Below are 23310 nucleotides of genomic sequence, written 5' to 3' on the forward strand. Positions count from 1 at the left end.
TAAGTGTATAGATCTATATATATATTTATATATATATATATCTTCATTTATTTTAATATTTAAACCCACTAAAAGTTGTAAATACAACTTTTGAATGAAAGGCACAGGAAAAATCAGACAATGCTGATATTATACTCAAAAAGAAAAATTACAGTACAAAAGTTGACAGTTAGTTACACATGTAAAAATCTCTCCAGGTGTCTCCAGAAACAAGGGAAGGCAGGCTTCCGAAGCGGAAATCCACCAGCCTGACTTCTCTTTATTGCTTTTCCTAACTGACATGGGCCGAATCAGCTCCTCGGGTCTCGAAAAAAGACAAAACAAATGACAACAACAAAAAAAAGATAATAAAATAACAAAAAGCAACTACCGAGCGTTGTAGTTTCCCAGCAGATGGAGTGGTTCATATTTCCGTGATTACTGGCCTGCCCACTGACCGTGCTACAAACACTCCACTGGGCATTTAGCGTCTGATGACATATGACCTACAAAGCATAAAAAGGGCCTGAGGGGGAGGCCTGTTTTTTTATGCTTACTTAAGTATAATGTCTCATGCTGCATCGGTGAATCAGCCCACATTCGTGATTATGCTTGAATTTGTTCTCCCACCGAGTGTAAAAATCAGCCCAACCTCTGAGCAGCGCTGCGTCTTTAAATATTCAAAGATTTCTGGGCTGCAATATTTAAAAGAACAGGCTAGAATCTGGTTCTGGAGCTAAAAGTAATTTGGAACATCTTGATTCCTATTTTTAACCTTTACGTGATTGAGCTCGGTGCACTCGACACCGGCGGGAGACGTCCGACAATAGGATTCATTTATCAATTACAGAAGAAAGATTAAAGCGATTCCGGCTCTGGAGGCTGCTGCTATCAAGTTTTATTGTGTTCTCTCCCTCTTCGTAATCGCTTCACTTCTGCTTTCCCTTTTGTCCAGATCTTTCTTACCCTGTTTAAGAAACATGGGGGGGCAGATTAACTAAGCAGAGGGCTTCATGGAACATTTAGTGCTCAGGCTTGGCTTTGCATACATGGTTCTTACTGAAGGACAGATCAGTATGCAGGCCTGGCAGCTCAGAGGACTCTATACATGTTACCTATGGGCGCCTCTAGTGGGGGAGACCGCAGGTAAGCTGCTGTCACGCTGCTCTGCTTGGGCTTAATATTACACATGGCCTCTTTGGTATAGGCACATCTGCATCAAGGGACCGCTGTCTAATTATCGCCTCCCATTTCCTATGTGCAGCTGTTTCGGTCTGGTTCCTATTAAAACACTCAAAGCTAAAAACATGATTGCCACAATCCTCAACCTGGAAATTGAATGATTGATTGAAGGAGCAGGAAATTAGATTTCGACAGCCATGAGGGATTTTTTTCCCCTGTCCAACCCTCTCGCCCTTTTGCTTCCTACCTGCTGTAACTGAGCCTTCTCCTGCCGCCGTACAGTAGAAAAATCATTCTACCAACCCCCCCACACCTTCTCTTCAGCCATGCTACGGGAAATAAAAAAGCATGGCACAGCAGAAATGTAAACGCACCAATCTACTTAAATTCAGCCCTGGAAAAAAAATAAATTAAAAAGGAGGAGATCCTGGGGATAAAAATGAAAGAGTCAGCGTTAAGATTCAATGTTATAGAACACAACAGTTCTGATGGATTGAGGACTGAGGAGCGGGATTGGTTGCGGTCAGGGCTGCTGCCACTGCTGCTCGGTTACTCTGCTTGTGTCGGCCTGGATACAGTGAAGGATGCGTTCACCGGAGCCCTTTCTCGCCTCCATCCCTGGCGCAGCATGGCCACCCTGGGAGAGGAGAAGTTATCTCGATCCCCTCTTTATCCTGATTCTAACGAGAATCTGGTAGCGTCACACTCCTCCACCCGCACAGGAGCAAAGTCAGGTAAAAGCTACAGCTTTAACAAATCGCCTTTGAAGTTCGATTCTTACACTTCCTGATGCAAGATCGCTCTCGCCTTCCTGCTCCAGTGCATAAAAGGGGGTGAATGACATCATGTACAAGAACCAGGATCTCAGGAGTCCGGTGATAAAGCGGATCCAGTCTCTCAGTGCGACGGGCTAGCGCCAACTCCATTCATTACCTGGCTGTAGCGGAGGAGGAAGCAGCGGCGAGCTGCGTGAGGTATTCTCGCAGGTCCTTGGCCGCCTGGAAGCGGCCGTATCTCTTTTTGGGTCTGGTGCACTCGTCCAACAGGGCCTCCAGTTGTCCATCTTTGGCTATGTGAGCCGGGGGGTCGTGGAGGAGCCCTCCAGTGGTGCCCCGCCACGTAGCGTACCTCGACAGCAGGTTCTGACAGATAGCATAGTAGTTGTGGTCCACAGTGACCCTGGAACAGAGGGAGTCCTTGGAGAAGGACAGGCAGGCTTCTCTGTCGCACTCCTCGAAGCGGCTCTCGTACCACACGTCGTAGCTTTCCGGCTTATCTGCAGGCAAAACGGAGGATCAAATGAACAAACAATCGCAATCTTGAGTTATTACTGTTATTCTGTCATTTGTGGAAATTATCAAATGAAATCACCTTGAAACCTGAAGGTTACAGGATCAAAGGGCCACTTTTGACATGCCATTGTTCAACAGTGTGCAGCCAAACAACTCATCTACTGTCTCATTCGACAGAAGCGAACCACTTATCAGATTTACTGAGCAAATAAAATTCTCTTTCCAGCTCATTTCACTTGGCTTTCTGCTCTTTAGAGGATTAGGCGGGGAGAGAAAATAACCTGGAACGATGAGAGAGCTATCGGTTTGTGCATTAAAAAGCGGATCAATAACAATGTGGGGAGAGGTAAACCCAGAGGATGCACACACATAATCAGTGTATCAGCGCTGTAATGCACTTCTCTGGCTCATCAGTACAACTCAATCAAACATCCAGCGCTGCCCTGTTAGCAAGGGGCCCCCGTGGCCCTCCAGAGAGGAGGGGCACATCAGCCTCAATCAGTGTAGGTGATGAAGATGGATCTGCCTGTGTATGCAAGTGTGCGCCCGCCTGCTTGCACACACACAGACACACACACGCACACACACACACACAGGCAGGTGAGGTGAAAGCAATTAATGTTTGAGGGTTGTCTTTGCATCACGCTTCAGCACTGATTGACAGATGGCGTCAGGAGAGCGTCTCCACTCGTCTTCACCTCCACACAAACACATTCATGCGAGAACAACAACAACAAAAAAAAAAAAGGTTCCAGCTCAAGGATGAGTCCAGCCAAAAAAATAAATAAATAAAGTAAAAACCTCCTCTGTCCATTTGCTTGCACCTTTTTCCCTTCAAAATAAATATTTGCAAAAAAACAACCTTCCAATTTAAAAGAGCGGAAGAACCGAGGACGAGGTCGGAGCCTGTCCTCTCATGTCCTGCCTATCCGCTCTCCATCCATGCATCCGCATTGGTTCCCGGCGCAAAACTGAGAACAGACGTCGGTCCTGAAATGCTTGTTAGCGTGGCCTTACTAGTGGCATTCAAGAGCACGAGTCGGGCTTTAACAATGCATGCCTATGTTAGAGTGCATTATTGAATGAGCGCGAAAGTGAGAGAGAATGTGTTTGGTGTGTGTGTGTGTGTGTGTGTGTGTGTGTGTGTGTGTGTGCGCGCGCGCGTGCGCGCGTGTGCGCGCGTGTGTGCGCGCGCGTGTGTGTGTGTGTGTGTGTGTAAGCCGGCGAGCGATTGTGTTTGCGAGGCTAAGAGGCCGAGTGAAGTGTGTTACATTATACAACAAGTGTTTCCAAAAACCGCTGGGAGTGAAACCATCCTCAAACGCTATAAACTCCATGGTGGTGAAAGGCTCCTCTGGCACCGCTGGACTCTGGGCGTGGGGCGCGTGGGCCTCGGAAGCGAACGCGGCACGTCTTAGCCCTCACCCCCAACCCGCCGCATCAATGAGGACACGCGTGTTTGATTTGCAAATCCACTGGCCACGGTCAGGCTGAGGGGGTCCGGCGCACACTTAACATTCCCTCAATCACAGCCTCTAATTGTCAGGATTAGACTCCCTTGTTGGGGTGACTGCGCCCGCTCCCCGCTGCCGCCCGGCACGCGGCGCCGACCCCGTGACACTCATTACCGCCATCATCCCGCTCCTTCCTGCCGCGGCCTGACACTTGGCACGGAAGCGCTCGGGACGGATCCAGGCACACAAACACGCGAGGAGCACGTAAACATTCTTGAGGCTTAAACTCTGAATGGCCGGGGTAAGCAGCTTGAGTCGTCGAGCTCCAAATGCGTCGGCCGCACAAAGGGAGCCTCAACCTAGATTGTGCTTTGGGATTTGTGAAAGGCTACTCTGACGGGGGTAGAAAATTGCAGCTATTGGCGGTGGGATAAATATACAGGCTTTGGGTTGACTAATAAATCGAAATTATTCTCTCAGGAAATCAAGTAGGAAGTCGGGGTGAGGATGGAGAATGCTAAATGCAAATGTATCACAGTTTTCCAGGGTTCAATACTGTAATGTGGCAAAAATTGCAACGCAAATTTGAGAGGTTTTCTGAAGGAAACAGCGAAGGCGGAGCGAGGGGTAAGTAAACGCCACACGGTGCGTGATGTACAGTACTCTCCGTCCTTGTTACGAGGTTTATTCTGAGAGGCATGAAACTAGGGCAGCCGAGATGGCTCGTTATCCACACGGTCTCCGCTTTGAAGGGGACCAACGTGTCGGAGGCGAACGCCGAGCCAGAGGAGTGTGTTCTTTGAGTGTCGGCAGCTGTCTCTCCCTCGAGGCCTCCACTCCACCCTTCATCTGCGCCTCGTGAGCCACAGTCGGGAGTTCAAGTTAATAAGCAGCAATCCGAGGGAAGTATTACAGCGCCGTCATTTGACTGCGAAGTCGCGCTACTGTAAATACTACCTGGCTGAAATGAGCCGCGTTTCTTGTCTATGGAAGTGTAAATGTATGAGACATGCGTCAATGTCAACAAATACAAGGCATAAGAGGTTGTTTACGCACGCACGCACGCACGCGCACACGAGGTGAGGATGCGACTCACTCTGCTTAATCAGCCTCTTGTCGGCCACGAGGACGTTCTCGGCGTCGACCACGATGACTTTGCCGTCGCGCGGGCCGACTGCGAAGTTGTCGAAGCTGACGTCGAGCAGGTAGAGGGCGAACTCAAAGTCGTTGTTGGTGAGCTGCTCGGCGATGTCCATCAGCTGGCGCGCCAGGTCCACCCTCTTCTCCCAGGGCGCGTTGTAGAAGCTCCACAGCTCCTCGCCCACGTAGTTGACAGCTACCACGCGCCCGCACGCTCCCAGGTACTTGGCGAACGGCCAGCCCTCGTCCGACGGAAAGCTCTGGGAAGGAGAACAGGAGATGTTGATTTAAACCCCGCTTGTGGAGAAAAGAAGTCCGGCCGTGTCGAGTTGGCCATCAATACCCTGATGGCTTTATAAATAAGAGGCTAACACAGGATTCGCAGGAACCTTCCAACTGTCAGAAAACATTTGTTTAACTCGCACTTAAATCAGTATCTCAATATAGAGACAGGGGGAAAAAAAAAGTCACAAAACAAACAAGTTCCCACGTGAAGCCTTGGGTAATTTTTTTTAATGCACAATTTTAAGCATGAGAGCTGAAAATCTGCCAAAGGATCCCAGAAAACAGAGCCAGCACTGGGTATAACAGATTAAATTTAATAAAAAGAAATAAGCCAGTCTGTGCTAAAGCCCTACAGCCATGAGCTGATGCACGCTGCCACACTCGGCGCTTCCACACAACCCATCGGAGGTGATTTGTGGTAGCGGCAGTTAGCAGGAAGCCCTCATGTGTTGTGATGTAGCAGCGAGGCGATTTAAACCGCCGCGCGGCGTCGGCTAACCGTGTTAGCGCCGCGCGGGAATACAGGCAAGAAATAGCTGCGTACTACGCGTTAGCGTTGATTAATACCAGCAGCAACAGGGCAGCGCCACGAGAGCAGGACGTGGCGTCGGCGGTTCCCCGCAGTGCCCAGTGAAACATCTGGAAGCATCTGCACAGGCGTGGAACGGGTGCACACGTTTAAAAAGGAGTTGGGCATAAAACAGCTGGATTTGATCAATGCCCGGCTGCTCAGAAGCTGTACGGTTCGTCTCATTACGGCTGCCGTCTCACACTACACGCCACCCCCACTCACTCTCTCCTTGTCCACTGCATTGCCACAGGCCATCACAACGCAAAGACAAATCAATAGAAAATAATTGAATGAAATCCCTCCTTGGCTGCAGCCCCCATGAGTTTCCTTTGCTGCGAGTGATGAGCTCCCATCTCCCACAATAAACCCTCCGCCACGCGCTCTATCTTTTACAATAAACACCTGGCCGTACGCTAGCTCCATGACAGCCAGCCATTCCGTGGTACTGCTGGCTGGCAGGCAGCCGCCGCGCAGACACCGACGGAGGGATCAGGAGCGCTCGCGTTTCACGCCGGCCTCAGCAGCCGCCGCTCTCTGAAACCCGATCGCCTGCGAGACGCAGCGGGGGGACGCGGCGAGGGAACGCACCGGGCCGCTGCAGGTGAGGTGCACACTGCCAGGCCCGTGGCATTTCTGCCTTACATTTGCGGTAATGCAACACCCCAGCAGCTTCCGCTCTCCGGCCGGGCGGGCGTTGTTAAATATGCATGGACGCCGCCTTTAAACTTTAATCAAATACAAATTATTTAAAAACATACATTTTCAAACCCGGCTGTTGGAGTTTAGATAGAACAACTGGACCACTGCCACAAACTGACCTTTAACCTTTTTTAACTGTTAATACAAAGTGATGGCACAGTCAAAGTCTTACCAACACTAGTTGAAGAGAAGTCTCCAGACAACGCTGAATATTAGTACACAGCAACATTTTGACATCCAGACAGTCATAAAACAAAGCTCTAAAAATTCATACTGTCTGGATTAAAACCAAAATCTGCTACGCATTATAATTTAATTAGCACACAGGCAACATTGGCAACAAGAAACCGTTGTTAATTTGATGTTATTGAAAGATTTTCATCATTTACATTAGTCTTTTTCATTTCATGAAGCTAATATAATCATTGCGTTAATTTTTCTATCCTTCATCCAAATGTGTAAATAAATAAGTTTGGGTAAAATCGTAGCCGACTGCTGCTGGAGATGTAACTGTTGTTGCTACCCCTGATTTTTTGGAAAATAAAGGCATTAATGTTTTATTTTGGACTGTACTGACTTTATTTACATTTAAAACAGTGAGCATTTTACACCTGAAACAAGTGCATTAAGTCAGTGAATGTGTCTTTTACGCAAGTCTTGTAAGACATGGCAGGACCAGACTGGAGCTTATGGATCCCATCTGTACTAGATGTGTGATGCAACACAGTTCTTGCAAGTTCTAGACATGAACTTAAAATAACTTTTACAATGATAAACTGTTGTAATATGCAGCTTCCTTGTCTTTTTGGGAGTGGATATCATCGTACCTCATTCTCTCAGGTCCGTTGGCTTTAGGATCCCCCACCAAGAAGACAGGGCAATTATAAATTGCAAGCAATGCAGTCTTGGTTGAGCCCATTTCCCTAAGGTGACCCAATCAATTGTGAAAGAGACAACAGTCTGTCCGGGAAGCACTACCTGTTCCCAGCAGCCTGTCTGTCTGTACCTGTCATCCTAAGACTTGGCAATGACTCACCCCAAGTTCCCCCAAAAAACTCTTTGCCTAATAGGCTTCCTGCACATTTTGTGATATAGCAAAGTTGACAGGAAGAGGAATCTGAAGAAGCAGGCATGTCTCAAAGTGAAGAGTGTAGCACATAGTAAGAAACAAAGCATAATGGTGGACTCGCTGCACTCCAAAATACAAAGCAGTTGCTGGAAGGGAGACAATCCCCGACTACTGGGACCTAATGGGTATTCCTATAGAGCTTAGGATTAGAGATTTACCAGACTAAATATCTAAAATGGCTTTCTAATTTCAGAAGTTGCTATAGAAAAATCAGTTTGGAGCTGGTGTATCCCTGTTAGGCTTGGTTCCCTTTAACCCAGTTTCAAACCCCAGATCGTTTCATGTTGCTGTAAATCTAAGCGGCTCTTGGTGTTGTTGACAAAACTTAGCCTGTCCAATGTTACGGTTAAACCTTCTTTGTGCAACACCATCCTCCTCTGCCCTGCTCTGCTCAGCCCCGTGGGCCAGATGGATGGTTTCCGGGAAAAGGGGGAGGCGGCGGGGAAGAGAGGGGAGCGGGGGATACGATGGAGACGGCAAACAGAAGAGACAAACAGAGTGTCTTTCACTTCTCCGCTCCAGTGGACAGGAGGAATAAACTAGCAAAGACCTGCCTGCTAAACACATCTCTCTCTTTGTTGTCAGGTTCAGCCTGAATGGGAGCAAAAGTAGAGCGGCGGCAGATGGGGGGGGGGTGTTGGCTGGTGGGTGGGAGGAAAAGGATGAATGCCTTACGGCTACTTTCAGACACTGTCAACGGCTGTTATGAGAATGCCTTCGTGTCTGTCCGGTCCTCGTCTGCGGTTCTTAACATAGACGTCGCTCATTCAGTGCACTGACAGCCTCATTTCGCTTCATCGACCATTGCCGTGGTCTTGACAACTCATACCCTGGTGCCATTCTTTGGTTCCTATATTTATTAATAGGGAAGCGGGCACCTGAGCTTTGGATTCAAACTCGCCTATTGTAGAGGTTGATAAATACTCCACATGTCCCACCACTCATTCTCCCTTAGTGATCTTTAAACGGTTGCTCTGTGGAAGTCATTAACGTCTGCAATGAGGCGTTAAGGAAGGGGTGGAGAGGTGAAAGGAATGGGGAAACGCCGCCTAATATTACAGCCGCCGCAGTACCTCCGAGATGCTGCATAGGTGCATGTGCGGGGCTGCATAGGCAGTGAATTTTGCCAGGCGTCTCCCCAATGATGCCATGGGCATAGGCGTTACTAAAAGATGCTGACGGTGCAAAAAAGTGCCACTGACACATTCCAGCGACTTTTACGGCTTTAAAAAAGGTCTCACAACTTCTTGTTCCAGTCAGATAAAAAACATCTTTTATCTCCTGCTTAGCAAAGTTTTAACTCAAAGGACCTTGTGCCAGACAATACTATTATTTTCCCCACACATTTTCTTTTTGTCAGAAAATCTTGCAGCGTCTCTGAAATAATGAGCCTGGTTCGAGAAACAACAAAAAACAGGGGCGGAAAATGGACTCGTCTCGTTAGAGGCGACCTCATGGTGACTTCTAGGCCCGAGTCTGACGAATGTAATCTTAAAAAGGTGGTGCTGATGCACTACAGTCGCTTTGACTGAGGGGGTTTGTGTCTTCCACTCCTCTCCCTGCAACACAACAGACACGCTGGCGTCCTCTTGGGGGGGAGATTGGAGTGGGCCGAAATGAAACACGGCCACAGACAAATGGGCAGCCTCTGGAGGGGAGGATGAAACGAATGGCGTAAGAGGCGCAGGAACACACACCTGCGTCCTGACATCTGCTGACAAAGGCATGCCCTTCTACTGGGCCGCTCAGGGGAAGGCGTGGATGTGTGCGGAGGGGTCCGAAAGAGCCCCTTTGTGCGCGTTTGCATGTGTGCCTGTGTCTCCGTGTGACACTGTATCCCAGTGCACGTGAATGAGAACATGCAACGTGACCAGGGCTGATAACAACCTCTTTTCAGCGGCCGGGTAAACACGAGCAGCTCCCAAGATATTGCCTTGGCCGGCCCGCAAAGGAGGCCGCGGCATCAAACGGACGTATACATGCCCAGATACACACATGCGAATAGATTGTTCATAAAATGTAAAGGAACCAGATGCCTTCCCACAGCTACTTAAAGCTTAAAGGAAAGGCCTGGTCTGCCTGTGTTTTATGTGCGTGTGCCGCTTGTTAAAGGGCGAGGTGTAAATTTTCTAAATTTTTTTGCCTTCAACAAAGCAGCGTTGCTTCACGGCAAACGAGCCGGGACAGGACTCCGCAAGATTCGGGAGATCAAACAGTAAAGCTGGAGCAGTTTGGTGGATGAGCACGAAGCCAAACAACAACAAGGGCTTAAAAAATAGCCCTTCAATGCTCATTTTAGAAAATTAGGTTTTACATCAAACAAGCCAAGAGTTAAGGAGTCACATCTGGTCTGCGAGGCCGAGGCCGAGTCAGTCAGGAAAAAAAAGCCCTCTTGTTGACCTTGTGTGTCTGGGGGATGTGTGGCGAGCCCCGTCTGGCATTTTGCTGGCCATTTAAGTCTAAAATCCAGTCGGTTAGTCCACAGTAAGAGCTCGGACCCACAGGGGAGCCGCCGCTAACTCCTCATCGCGGCACACATGGTGCTGCCCCTTTCTTCTCCTTTTCTCTCTCTCATCTCCTGCCGCTGCCGTTTCTCCTGCTAACCCTTCTTCTCCCCCCCCTCCCTCTTCTCTTTTTGTTCCACCCCCAAAACCTGCACTACAGGGCAGTGATTCTGTCTGTTCCACTCATGGAAGCCAGGATGTGCCTAGTCAGAGCAACGAGCCGAGAGCGTGTGCGCCTGCAAAGAGGAACGGGCTGCGGGAGATAGAGACAGTAAAGCGTACGTATCTGAATTTAGAACAGGCCCTTCCTCTTTCTTTACCAGACGTGCAGTTCAAAGAGTGCAAAGTCACAGTGTGTCGAGCTGGCAGCAGTCTTGGAAAAGAGAAAATCATTGATTCAAGAAACTACAAAGGGTTGCTGGGCACATGGGCCTTTGTCTCAGTAGTTGTGTGAACAAATTACAGTTCAGTGCCATTATTAGAGTCAGTCCTCACAACACCACTGGGAGAGGCCACGATTTGGATTCAGATTAGGCTGGGGTGAAGTCTGGGGATAGATGTGATGGGTAATCTTGGAGGTACGGAAGTTGAGAATGCATTACGTGAACGAGTCGCCACACCACTACAGCAAACGTGTAAAGTAAGGGGTCGGAAATCACTCAGCCAAGATGAAAAATCAAAGCCAAGAGGTCAGACACTGAGTAAGACCGCATATATTCGACTTGTGAGGCACAGAGGGAACGAGCACACACATGATTCAGTGAGCTCTGCCGAGCAGTGAGGAATGGTCCTGAGAGTTCTGCGGGCCTCGGCTCGGGAGCGGGCGAGGGAATGAGAGCAGGATGAGGAATGAGAGCAGCGGGCAGCGTGGCTCTGGGCTGCTGGTGCGCGCTCCGCCGCCAACCGATAGCCCCAACCTTCCGCCGGCCTAAACCCGAGCCGCCGCGCACGCATCCGCCTCGTAAAAGCGGCTCGGCTGCAGGACGCGGGGCGAATCACGTCGCTGGCGGTGGTGTCGAATCCTTCTAGGTGGTATTGCCGCCCACGTGGCTGGGGAGGAGCCCGGGCGAAACTTGGCCTCTGATGTTTTTTGGGCTGTGGGTTTGAGGCCTACATCAAGGGTTGCGTATTTCAGAGCAGGCGCCAATTATCTCAGGGACAGCATGGTGGTGTGGAGAGTGCGGACAGACACAGGCCCCTCTACACGGACCAATTAAACATGAGATTCCTAGCAAGGCCCAGCAGCTCGCTTATCATATTTATTACAAGCTTAATTGATTAAAGCCATTTGCAACAGTGCAAATGCCAAAGAGTGGGAGATGCTGGAGCGTGTCCCTGACCCGTCATATTTCCTGCGACAGAAACTCGGTGCCTGACGCTTTAATGCAGTGGACAATTTTATTACTGTGGCCGATCTGATGTGGTAAAAAGCATATTCTCGGCTGAAGGCTCTCCAGGGGATGCAGCGCAGCAAGAGCCGTCGTTACCGGTCCATATTAGACACCCTAACGAGCCCAGGGGGAATTGTGAACGGGGTTAGGCTTCTGTGGTGCTGGACTAGATCCTAAGAAGCTGGGCGTACGGGTGGCTGGGGTGCAGGCTGGGGGGGGGGGGGGGAGAGAAATCTAAAAAAAAAAAAAAAAAAAAAAAAAAAAAAGGGGAGCTGGTGGGTGGGATGGGGGGCTCAGCCACAGGCATTTACCTAACCAAACACAGCTGTCATGCGTGCGTTAGTTTGTGCGAGTGTGTGTTTGACGAGAGGGGGAAGAAGAGAAAGGATTATGGTACCACAAGCAGTTTGGCTCATTCAAGTGGAGGAAAACACCACAAGGCTCTAGCTTGTACAACACACACACACATTGAAAAACCAGCTCCTCCACCCCCCTCTGCCTCCTTCTCCCCTTTCCACCAGGGCCTCCATCCAGTAAGGCCAGCCAAGAGAGAGAAGTTGGGCTCAGATAACTCCCTGTCTTATCCTAACAGGATTCAGTCTGTACACAAAGGCCTATAAGAATAATGAAAGGGGCTTTGGGAGCACTTGATGCGGGGTTAAGCACCGTACACAACCCCCTCTCTTATGTACTAAGAGCATCACAATCCCCCAGACCCAAAAAACAAAAAAGGTACTAATCACAGACTAGCAACTTAAATGCTATTTGCCAGTGGACTACATCCACTGAGCCAGCCTTAGAGACAGAGGGCTGTCACTTAGGCCGGGATATCGGCCGTGCAATCCACGAAGAGACAAAAAAAACAAAACACGCTTTGATCCCATTTGTGAAGAAGCTTGACCTAGAAAGTCAAGATAAGATTGCTAAAATTGTCCCTGTACAAGAAAATAAAGGCGCAAAATCTGTGCTTATTGCAGAAACTTCATAACCACTCAATGATTTGCAAATTTATTATCTTGATAACCTTCACAGGGATAAGCAGTATTAAAACAAACCATAAAGCTGTTCCTGTCCTCCTGCTTTAGAATTATTGTTTAATGTCAGAACCATTTTTAGTGCCACCTTTGTGTCAAGAAGAACCCAAATTCATTCAGTTTATTCTGGCTTTTCCTCCCAAGGGACATAATAAATTATGCAGAACCTTATTAAATCAACAGGCTACGAAAAAGGCATCCTCCCATTTTCTGAAATTCAAGCAAGCTGCTGGCATGTTTGCTCAAAGTGCTGTAAAGTTTTACATTCTGCTGCTGTCAAAAATGTTAGCAGGAACAGCAGATAAGGTCATCCTTCGCGCGTCTCTGATTTACGTAGTGCCGATGTCAGATGTCTGAGTGGGGGGGGGGGTGGATGCGAGAGGCTTGTGCTTTTTGACAAGCATGTCTCTGTGTCAGCGAGGTGAGGCTGTGTGTTGAATTAGGATATTTGGATGGCAGGGACAGACTGTAATATAGAATGAGTGAGGTATTGGGGGGTGGGGGGGTTGATTTGAGTCTGCAGGAGATGAGAGCACCAATGACTGAGTTAACCCCACAGGCCTGTCACATCCTATTCTCAGCTTCACTGAGCAAAACAGAGCCGAGGACCAAAAAGGGTGCAAGTGCAGTCACATGCTCCTGGCGACCTCGCAAAGCTTAATGATTTGGAAGGGAGGACTAGGCTAAATCGAACTAATTTAGGGCAGAGCCAGATGTACTCCATCAAACGCAACCATCACCTGACGAATCAGTGAGTCATCTAGCCGGAGGAGACGGGCCAAGGATGGCGAAGACGACTCTAGCCAGGCAAATGAGGAGAATAAATTACTGGCTTGCCATGCAAACCAAGTTATCGTCCAATAAGAGGTAAAATTAAACAGCATTGTGTAATTCCTCCAGCTGGCAAAGAGACAACCCTCTTGACACAAGTAGATTCATCACAGTAACACAGAAGCCATTCTAGAGCAAACTTAGCTACAAATCCTAAGAACAGCAGCCCGGTTAAGAGGGAACAAGAGAAAACAGATGAAGTTGCATGAGGTGCCTCTCGGTGCACAAGGATTTTCTTGTTTGCCTGTCGTCATTTTGTCTTCCAAAAATATTTATTCCCCAAAGCCAAATTGTTCTCCACGTGACGGGGGGGGGGTGGGGGTGGCTGGCGTGCGTGCGTGTGCCCGCCCGCGTACCGCAGAGCGCACACAGAAAACGCATTGTTGGCCAGACTCGAAACAACACAGCAGATTGTTTCCCACTGACAAAGGAGGTCTGGTTTCTCATAGTGAAACCGGGCCGATTTACTGCCTGTGGCTTCAAAAGACTGGAAACAGAAGCCATTCGGAGAGAAAGTGCAGCTCGCTGAGCAGACGGCAGAAATGTTATTCGCGTTACCCGACTGTATAAAAGCCAGAGGAGAGAAACCCAAAACACTGGTGACCGGTGACAGCAGGAAATTATTTACTCCAAATGTGGCAAATTTCAATCGCACGCTGAGTGACAGGAGCGTCTGCAACTGAAGCGGGGAGGCAAAATTAGGGAGAAAGAAAAAGTTCCACTGGATAACTGGTCATAACAGTCCACCTACATTCATCGAGGTTCAAACCGTTCCTTGGGCAGCAGCGCTAACCTCTTGCATAAATGAGTCCAAGGTGTTGTGGTGCTGCCTCCTGTTCAGTCTCTATAGATGCCATTAATTCTTTATGGTCTGCTGCTGCTCAACCTTGTGTATAGGGTCTCTCAGCAAATTTCCCCTCGTACTTTGAGTTCAGCGGTGCTGACATACAGTCAAAGCGCTCGGAATCAGTGATTCTCTGGGATGTTCTGGCGCATTTCTTTGTATATTATCCCTGCCCGCAGCCCGTGCAGACTCTTTGTTATGCCTGCCGCGATGCGTATGCAGACCTGCAGTTATTCCTTATACCCACGGGTCACAAGTTCAGGACGAGATTAATGATTTATGAGTCGCTGTAAACATGCGCGGGCTACGTGGAGCGGGGAGTGAAGAGCAGTGTGGACAGCGTGTGTGTGTTTGTGTGCGTGTGGGTGTTGTGTGTGCAAGATAAGCATGGGGGGTGATTCACCGAGCCTCTGAACTGGAGCATAATGGCATTAAAAAACACTGATGGAATTAGAGTTTGTGGAGCGTATACAAGCAGGAAAGGGACAGAAAATAAATAGAGGAGGGAGACAGAAAGAAAATGTAACTAGGACAAAAAAAGAGAAGAGAAAGAAAGTTTGGGGGAGGGAAAGTAGCCAAACAGGACTAATGAGATTTTATAGATTGACCAGACTAAAAAGCTGATCTGGTCTATTGTCCTCAGAAATGCCTGGAGGTGTCCCGGCCCCCTATGAGCACGAGGGGGGCGCTGGAGGTCAGAGTAACTTATTGAATGTCTGCATGGGACATGACCATTGTTGTTATCCCATCATGAGACTGGGTCAATGCTGGACAGAAATTGAAATTGATTGGTTGCTTGTGAAAACAGGACGGGAGAAGGCGGCGAGCAGCACGTGTACGATGGAGAGTATGCGGCCTTTGACGAACAGGACGACGGAGGAGAGAGACGGGCTGTTATTCCACTACCAGTCTAGTGTCAGAGGCAGAGAAAGAAGTTGAATAGCCTCCCTTCCGATTCTGGCAGCGTGTGCTATTTGTTACATTACTCTACATCAAAACAACACTTCCCAATGTCCCCGAACATTAATATTAGAATAACCATATTCAAATTAAATTTAATCCGTCAGCCTCACGGGGGAAAAAAAATGCATTTGGTGAAATGCAAGTCTATGAATGGTATAAAATGTCCATATGCATTACATAGAGAAATGTTAATCTTTAAAAAGATTCAGATTGTCTTAACTGCAGTGTTGAAGTTAAAATAAAAAAACTCATTTCGGAAGTTATTAAATTCTAATAAATTCACATATTGTAATGACAAGAATCCAGTGGACACAGACTTGTCATAAAATTAAAAACAACTTGGACGATTAACAGATGCATCTTTAAATAATTCAAAACTGCCCCACATATTGTGTTAAATATGCAGTATTGCTGCCAGCCAAAAATCTCTCATCTTTTGGGCAACCACAGCTCCTAAAGCCTCTACGCTAAGTGGTGTCTACGCGCCCGCTAGTCTCCATGCAGCCTGGAGTGTAGAGAGGGTGTAATGGTTTGTCTCAGATCTATAGAAGGAAGGAAAAAGAGGATTCCACCCTGTAATTTCCTGGGGGCTTTGCGGGCCAACACCCTGGCTTGCTTTGTACCGACGTTCCTATGTTTGTGTTGCAAAAGTAAATGCAGCCTTATCAATTACTCTGAAAACACCTGGTGCCACGGCTCGGCAGACAGACACCTCTTTATGACTGTGACAGATAAACCTCACATAGACATAAAAAGGAAATATAGTATGACATTCACATTGTGGGGGAAAAAACCATGAAAGCAAAAGGAAAGTTAAAGAAGCAGTACCTGTAGGACAAGTGGTTCAGGATTAAATGCCAAGGTCATGAGCAGCTGCATTCTTTCAGTGTCCTTGAGGTTCTTGAGCAAGAAGCTGCCCGAGTCTTTGGTCTCGGCATACCTGCGGACCACGCGGTCCAGCAGCCTCTGTGAGGGGCAGTGGACCAGGTCTGACCAGCCCTCCACCACCTCTGGAGTGAGCAGACGGACGTCGCCGTTGATCCTTGCAAATTCAGTCTTGTACATGGCCTGGATGAGGTCGCACCGCGGCCTCCCCGTGGCCCTCTTGCAGATTTTCTGGTCGATCTCAGCCAACTCCTGGTTGGAGCCCAGCCGCTTGAGCACCACGCGCCGGGTGCCCTCCCTGGGCTCGCCGTACTGAGCAAAGTAAACATTCTTGACATTGAACACGTCCAGGAAACGCAGGCGGCCCCAGGTCTCGAAGGAAACCTGGCCGTTCATGAACTTGCGGCACCAGCTGGTGCCGAAGCAGGCGGGACACTTGTTGAGGTTGATGAAGCGCCTGTCGGTCAGCTCGTTCTTCTGGAAGGAGGCGAACAGGTTGTGAGTGTTCATCAGCAGGATGACGAACAACCCCAGCACCAGCAGGAGCTTCAGACAGCGATACAGGCGGCCCAGTTTGAGAGGCAAGAAGCGCAGCATGATGGGGACGGGCTGGGGTCGGGGGGGGGAGGGGGTCTCGAGGGACTGGGAGGAGGAGGAGAGGTATTGAGATGATGGTCAGGGAGCCAACCTCAATGCCTCTCCGTCATGGTGGAGCAGGGTAGCTTCTAAACCGGCAGGCATGAGAAGGGCTGGCACAGCGGCCCCATGCTGTTCTCTGGCAGAGGCCAGTGACTCATGTTCTCCTTTCTTGGTGATTGTTTGCAACCTCGAGCCAGCAGGCCTGAAATCAAAACGAGAGAGAGAGAGAGGGGAATTCATTACATCAGGTTAAATGAAAAAAAAAATGCATTTCATGACACATAAATTGCCCTTTTGGTCGAGGATAACAAGAGAAAGGGTTTATTAAATTCTTCTACTGCGGGGCCCGCGATTTGACACCTAAATTCTCACGCGCAGTACCTGCAATAAAACAAAAAAGCACTTTCTCTGGCATATGAAATTGTCTTACAAATTTGAATAGCTTGGGTCATTTGAGAGATTTCATTACTTTTTTGAGCACAAATGAGATGGCCCACAGCCAACGCAATAAATCGGGCCGCGTCGGTTGTGAGCGCTCTGTGAGGATTTGCTTGTATATTTGTCTTACTGTAAGAAAGATAAATAAAAATACAGAGAACCGGGTAAAGTTATCGAATTAAAAAGGAAATGTACAACAGCTTTTTCTCGTACAAATAAAATGTGGTGCTCTGTCTAGATAATGCCTCAGAGGATGCCCCTGTGTAGCTACAGCAGTATCCGTTGCTTCTCCTCTGAAGCACAGTAGATAAAAAAAAAAAGGAAAAAAACACCATCTGCATCCCTCAACAGATACATCGAGCTGAAAAATCTTTATTTTTCCTCCCTTCTTCCTTCAAATGGAGAAATCTTACTCTGCTTTGTGAGGAGAGCCACGCTGTGCATAGTTTAACCTTTGATCAGAGTTTCCCTGCTTCATTTAAATCACGCTTTGAAGTGGTTTCTTTGAAAATGGCTGCTGTCACTAAAATAACGTTTGTGGTTGTGGTGAATACCTCCATTAGGCATATCAATGTCAGCGTGGAAGGGGAAGGTAAGAGACGGAGCCATGTGGAAGAGACAACAATCTGGGCTCTGGTAGAAGAATTGTGCTTTCAGAAAGCCCCAGAAGCCGCCATTGCCCGCCTATGGGGGAGCCATGCTGGACCACCCAATCAGCTTCTTAGCAATAGAGTCTTGTAAGTCTTATAAGGCGCTTTAAGTGCGACAATGACTCTGGCCATGCAAATTAGCCATCCACAATTAGGGCTCATTAGGACATGCCTATTAGGACAGCTGACTGGAGAGGGCATGGCTAACGAGCAGGCACACTACTGTGATTAGTGTGCGTGTCAATGGATTCCCCACGTTTTGCTTTCAGATCGAAGAGGCAGAGATCTGGGAAGGCGTGGGGCTGAAGGCAGCCAAAAAGAGCAGCGGGCGCGCGAGATGTGCGGCTGCTGAGCGTCCGATAAGACGCTGTGTGCACCAGTTCTTAGCTCACACCTCTGTCTGGAAATACCTCCAGCAGATCAGGCCAATATCAGGAAGGTAAAAATAGACTGCGTCCAAAAGAGGACACCACAGATGGCTGTACTGCACGTTAAGTAAAGAGGAAATAGGATTCACACCGTTGTCTATAATCACTTCAAAATCTTAAAACTCAACTGAAAAGTGAATGATTTTCCTCTTACCATAACAAAACAGGGATTATGACATATTCGTTTTCATATTCTCAGAAGATCCAATCTTAATGACAAGAAATACCAAACAGCAACAATGAATCCTAAAATGGAACTTAATAAGCTGCCAATTATCAAAATATTGGAAGACACCGGTTTATCTTAATGCTATAATGTTGTTTCATAAATTTACTTTCTGAAGCTATTCCCCCAAACTCACACCATCCTGAAATATCTCAGAAGCAAGATCATTTCCCATGCATATAATTTGAAACAAGATTTTCTGTGAGCAATGCAAACAGAAAATAGAGGTCCATGCCCCTGACAATTGATGCATAGCACCTACAAATTGCATTTAAAAACCTTAAATTGAATTGTGTCTGGGAATACTTTTTATATTCTGGGAGCTATTAATTTGAAATCGGAAAAAGAGTGATATCTTGTGTAAAGTGCTCGACAAAAACAGTAGCTTCAATAGGAGACGGAGCTTCGTGCCTGCTAGCACAGGAAGCCAGAGGAAGCCAATTGCTTGAGGGAAGAACTGAACACCCTGTTGCTATAAGATCTCCATTCAAGTGCTATTTAGTGTCTGACAAGGATGAGGCTGTAAGATCTTCAGGAGGAAAACTTAGATTTAACTGGGATCAGCAAAAGCCAGAAGAGGGACCCGACATCATCTCAGCCGGGCCAGAGGAGAACTTCCGTTGTTCAGGCAGAGGGAGATGGAAGCAACGTGACCCAGACCCAGGCACCGAGCGGTGCCGAGCTGCACGAGCCACTGGCTGAAAGGCGAGGACACCGCTTTCCCATCCTCCTCTCCTGAGAAAGCATTAGTCCTCAATTACCTCTGGAGCGTTACGTGGATTATGTCGATGATCGTACTAATTGCCGCTGTAAAAAGAAGTTACACACAGCATTTCCTCTCTGGTAATGAGACAACTGAGGTGTTGCTGGAAATATGAAAAGGCAGAAATGTGCTTCTTGTGGCTTATCTCTGATTTCATACTACTGCTCAGCAGGGGACAGGCGAGTAGTACAATCGTCATGCAACTGCAGGTTTATATACCGCTGCTACAGCTACGTGCCAATGAGGCCCAAACATTCATCATCACTGGAGGGATGGGGTGGTAAATTAAGACGGTGATCTTTTTCTCACGTAATTATCCCACTTGACTGCTTGTGGAGGATTTTACACCTGGAAAACCATTTATTTAACCACCTTGCTGTCTGTTGCGGTATATAGAGTTCTTTAACAGGATGTGCAGAGAGGAGGGCAGACTGTATAGGGCTTCATGGCAGGGCTGCCTACTCAGACATTTGACAAGGTTAAGGTTCACTTTAAACTCTAAATTAAAGCCAGATGATTTTCCCTCAAACACAGCTCTCACCCACCAGAACAGAAACAGTGAAATTCAAGGCAGTGTTTTCTTTTAGGCAAACCTCATTGTAACCACAAAAATGTCAAATTAGCCCCCCTATACTTCATCCTGCCCCCCCCACTGTTCACTCCGCAAGAAGCAGGGAGGGGACTCCAGTTTAGAATCAGCACCAAATTACCTCTCATCATACACAGCGGCTGCCAAAAGTGGGGTAAAAGTTTTTTTAGCGAACTCTGTCTACAAAAGTACGGTGGTGAGCGCTTCGGAAGAGAGGCAAAGAAAAGAGGGCAAATCAAAGGATGCCTGACTCCTCATGCATGGGAGATGAGTCTCGCATTCAGAACGTTCCAAGTTTGGCAGATGTTAAGAGCCGCAAAATGGCTCATTACTGGGACAGAAAAGGCGCAAGATAAAGCAACAGGGCCCGTGTTGGCTTAAAACAGAATGACAAAAGGTCGACAGATGAAGATGGTGCTTTAATGGCAGAGTATTTCAACTTTTATTAAACTTAAATTTTCGCTGAATAACCAAGATAAGAAAAGGGGCTTTGAAAAGAAAATTTGCTTCTTGAATAATCTTCTCCACAGCTCATTGTGTACAAATGGTTTCAGATAATAGTGTACGCAGGAAGGCTACTTCTGAGCTAACCGCTTTCCTTCACTGCACCTCAGGCTAAACTTCATTATGATATAATGAAGTCAAGCCACACATGAACACATTTGATTAATTCCCCAGGAAATGCAAAAGGCTGCGGTGGAGCACGGGGAATGGGGAAAGAAGAGAGCGACCTGGCTGAGTGGAGCGCTGGCACACAACAAGGTGAGAGAAACTTGAGTGTTCTTATGATTGAGATGAATGGAAAGAGAAGATCACTCGAATACAGAGCAGCAGTTCCCCGTCTCCGAACGGACAAACACACATGACCGTGTCTTCCCCCAGAGACCGCCGGAATTACCACCAAACCCTACTTAAAGCTCGGAATAAGCCTCCTCTGACTCAGACCCTCCCTCCAATAAGCAATGTGCGGCTCTAGCTGGGTAGAGGAACTACTGTTGCCAAGGTTATCGACTGAGGGAGTCAATAATGTTTGATCACAAAAACATTCAGCCACAGCCGGATTTCCTCAGTACAGCAAACGCGCAGACAGTGATGGATAGATACGAATGACAGTAACAGTCGCACCCCTAATGGAAAATTGAGTCCTCACAATATAAGCAGCAATTAGCAGCATCCCCACATGAACATTAGTCCATTCATCTCTGGCTCAAACCAAATGATAGAGGTTTTAATGAGAATATCAATGGTGTCTGCTTTGCATCAAGCTGTCGCAGCTGTTTGGAAGGACAAACTTGAACTGGGAAGACTCCGCTCTGATAACTTGTTTGTTTGATTCGGTTTAAACATCCGCACATTCCATCCACCGAGTCAGCAGCGCTGCGTTTCAGCTGTTTGAACAAGTTGTCATACAGTCAAATTGCGAAATAGGGAATTCTCAAAACAGATCGGCGCGGACTGAAACAAGACGTCAAAAAAAGTTCCAGTTTAAACAAATGGGAAATGGGTTCTGTGCGAGGGAGGATGGAATTGATTAACTGACAGATATTTATTATTTTGTTTAAGGTCATTCCGAACGTTGCTCCATCTGCTGTAGAAGTTATTATATCTGGGTATGATTTAGTGAATTTGGAGGTCAAAAACAAAAATAAACTGCCCCTAGGGGAGCTTTTAGCCCACAATTACAAGGCATTTCCCCGCTGAGCATTGAAAAACATTCAAATCAACCACCAGCAGAACATCTTAAGTGTATCGGTCTATTTTCATTGTTCCCTTGTCGACTAACCTTGGAGAAAGGCACCACAATTAGTCTCCTGCTATGAAAAAATATATTCTAACTAACTCTTTCGTTTCATTAAAGTGTAAAGATTCCTCTTTACGTTCTCTTCCTCTGGATTTATGAGCTTCTCTGGACCAAACCAGCAGGACTATTGTGGTAATCTGGTTCCTTTCATTTCAGCAAATCAAAGGCAGAAGTTTGCAGAAAGAACACAGTCATTATTTCGCAGTGTTAATCTCAGGCCATTATTATAATATGCTATTATTGTAAATTAGGCTTTCATTGCCAGTGCCTGAGCTGCTCTGTGTGATGGCCAAATAGCTCAACCTGATGTTTAGTCACGCCAACAAGGAAGCAAATACAAAGCAAATCAATCCAAATCAATTTGGCTGGATGGAAACCTGTTGAGGCTCATTCAAAAACCACAGAGCCAAAAGAACACGTAGGAAGCAATGCAGAAACGTGGTTTGCGGAGGAAATACGTCCAGTGAATAATTGGCAATCTTAAAATGACACTAAAAGCAAACAAACGAAAGAAATCAAAGCGTTTTAAATTGTCGTGTAGAGAGTGAATATGAGAGAGAAACTGCAGTTTATCACGGCGATACGGCGAGTTGCGTTCAGGTACCTCTCATGAACATTGATAGTTTTTTTCTGCTGCAAGAAGCAACTGCCGCAAGAAAACGAGACGCTAAAGTGGTTAGAAGCGACATAAATGTTAATAGTGGAGAAGAGGCGCAGGAGCAGCAACGCCACGCGCAGTGGTAATAATAAACGTCCTGTTGCCCTCCGGCGGATGCGGGCATCTGATAAGAGCGGGTTTGTTGCCGAAAGACAAACCGCTGTCGTCTTGCGTTTCATCTTATCACTTAATCACTTCCGAGGGCTGCAACAGCTCGACGCGTCGGACGTCCTCTCGCGTTGGAGTTCTCGCCGAAACAACTCCAAAAAGCATCCGCCCGAGCTGTTGCTCCCTTCAACTGCCGCACGGAAAACAACAACTCGCGCCGCCGCCGCGCCAGGTCACGCCGGGGACGAGGGGCTCGCTCGGCGGCAAAGAGGGGAAAGAACTGGGGAAACAAACCTGGCACACTTTTCCTCCTCGCTCCCCGGGCTCCGTCGTGGTCGAAATGCCCAGCGATCACTTGATTTCGTTCTTCAAAGTTGCGTCTACTCGCGACGGGTACTAGTGAAATCGCGGCCGAGCGTATCGAGAGCAAACGGGCAGCTTCTTCAAAGCTCGACGAAGACCTCTACGAGGCAAAGTCACACGGGCTCCCCGTGTTTAGCTCCTGGGTTTTTAGCCAGCTAGCCAGCTAGCTGCGGGGATAAACAGTTGGGATGTCTAGTCTTAACTCTTCAGATACCGGGTCTCTCCGACTGAACGACGCGGTCCTCGTCACAAAGAAACCCGGCGCCGGTGTCGGCCGCTCACGTCCACATGCGTCCGCTGGTCACGGCTCCCTTTGTGGCCACGTAATCGCCCCCTTCGTGTTCTCTCAGACAGCAGCTCACTCCTCTTCAACACCACAATGGGTTCTGTTTCGACTCTTTTCAGCACCAGCCTTTTTCGCCCTCACGACAGCCGCCGTGTGTTTGCGGCCGCGGTTGCTGGGC

The 23310-nt window shown here is 47.8% G+C and overlaps 1 protein-coding gene across 1 annotated transcript; it reads right to left on the minus strand.

Annotated features, from left to right (window-relative positions):
* On the minus strand, positions 1 to 23241 carry dipk2ab (divergent protein kinase domain 2Ab). The gene is made up of 4 exons (XM_029147365.3): positions 22778 to 23241; positions 16127 to 17024; positions 5004 to 5307; positions 1 to 2437 (listed from the first exon to the last, which is right to left on the minus strand). The coding sequence occupies exons 2-4, from the start codon at positions 16778 to 16780 to the stop codon at positions 2091 to 2093; spliced, it is 1305 nt and encodes a 434-aa protein (XP_029003198.1). The 5' UTR covers positions 16781 to 17024; positions 22778 to 23241; the 3' UTR covers positions 1 to 2090.
* Between the last annotated feature and the right edge of the window lie 69 nt (positions 23242 to 23310).

This window comes from Betta splendens, chromosome 4 (assembly GCF_900634795.4).
Source record: "Betta splendens chromosome 4, fBetSpl5.4, whole genome shotgun sequence".
Classification (NCBI taxonomy): Eukaryota; Metazoa; Chordata; class Actinopteri; order Anabantiformes; family Osphronemidae; genus Betta; species Betta splendens.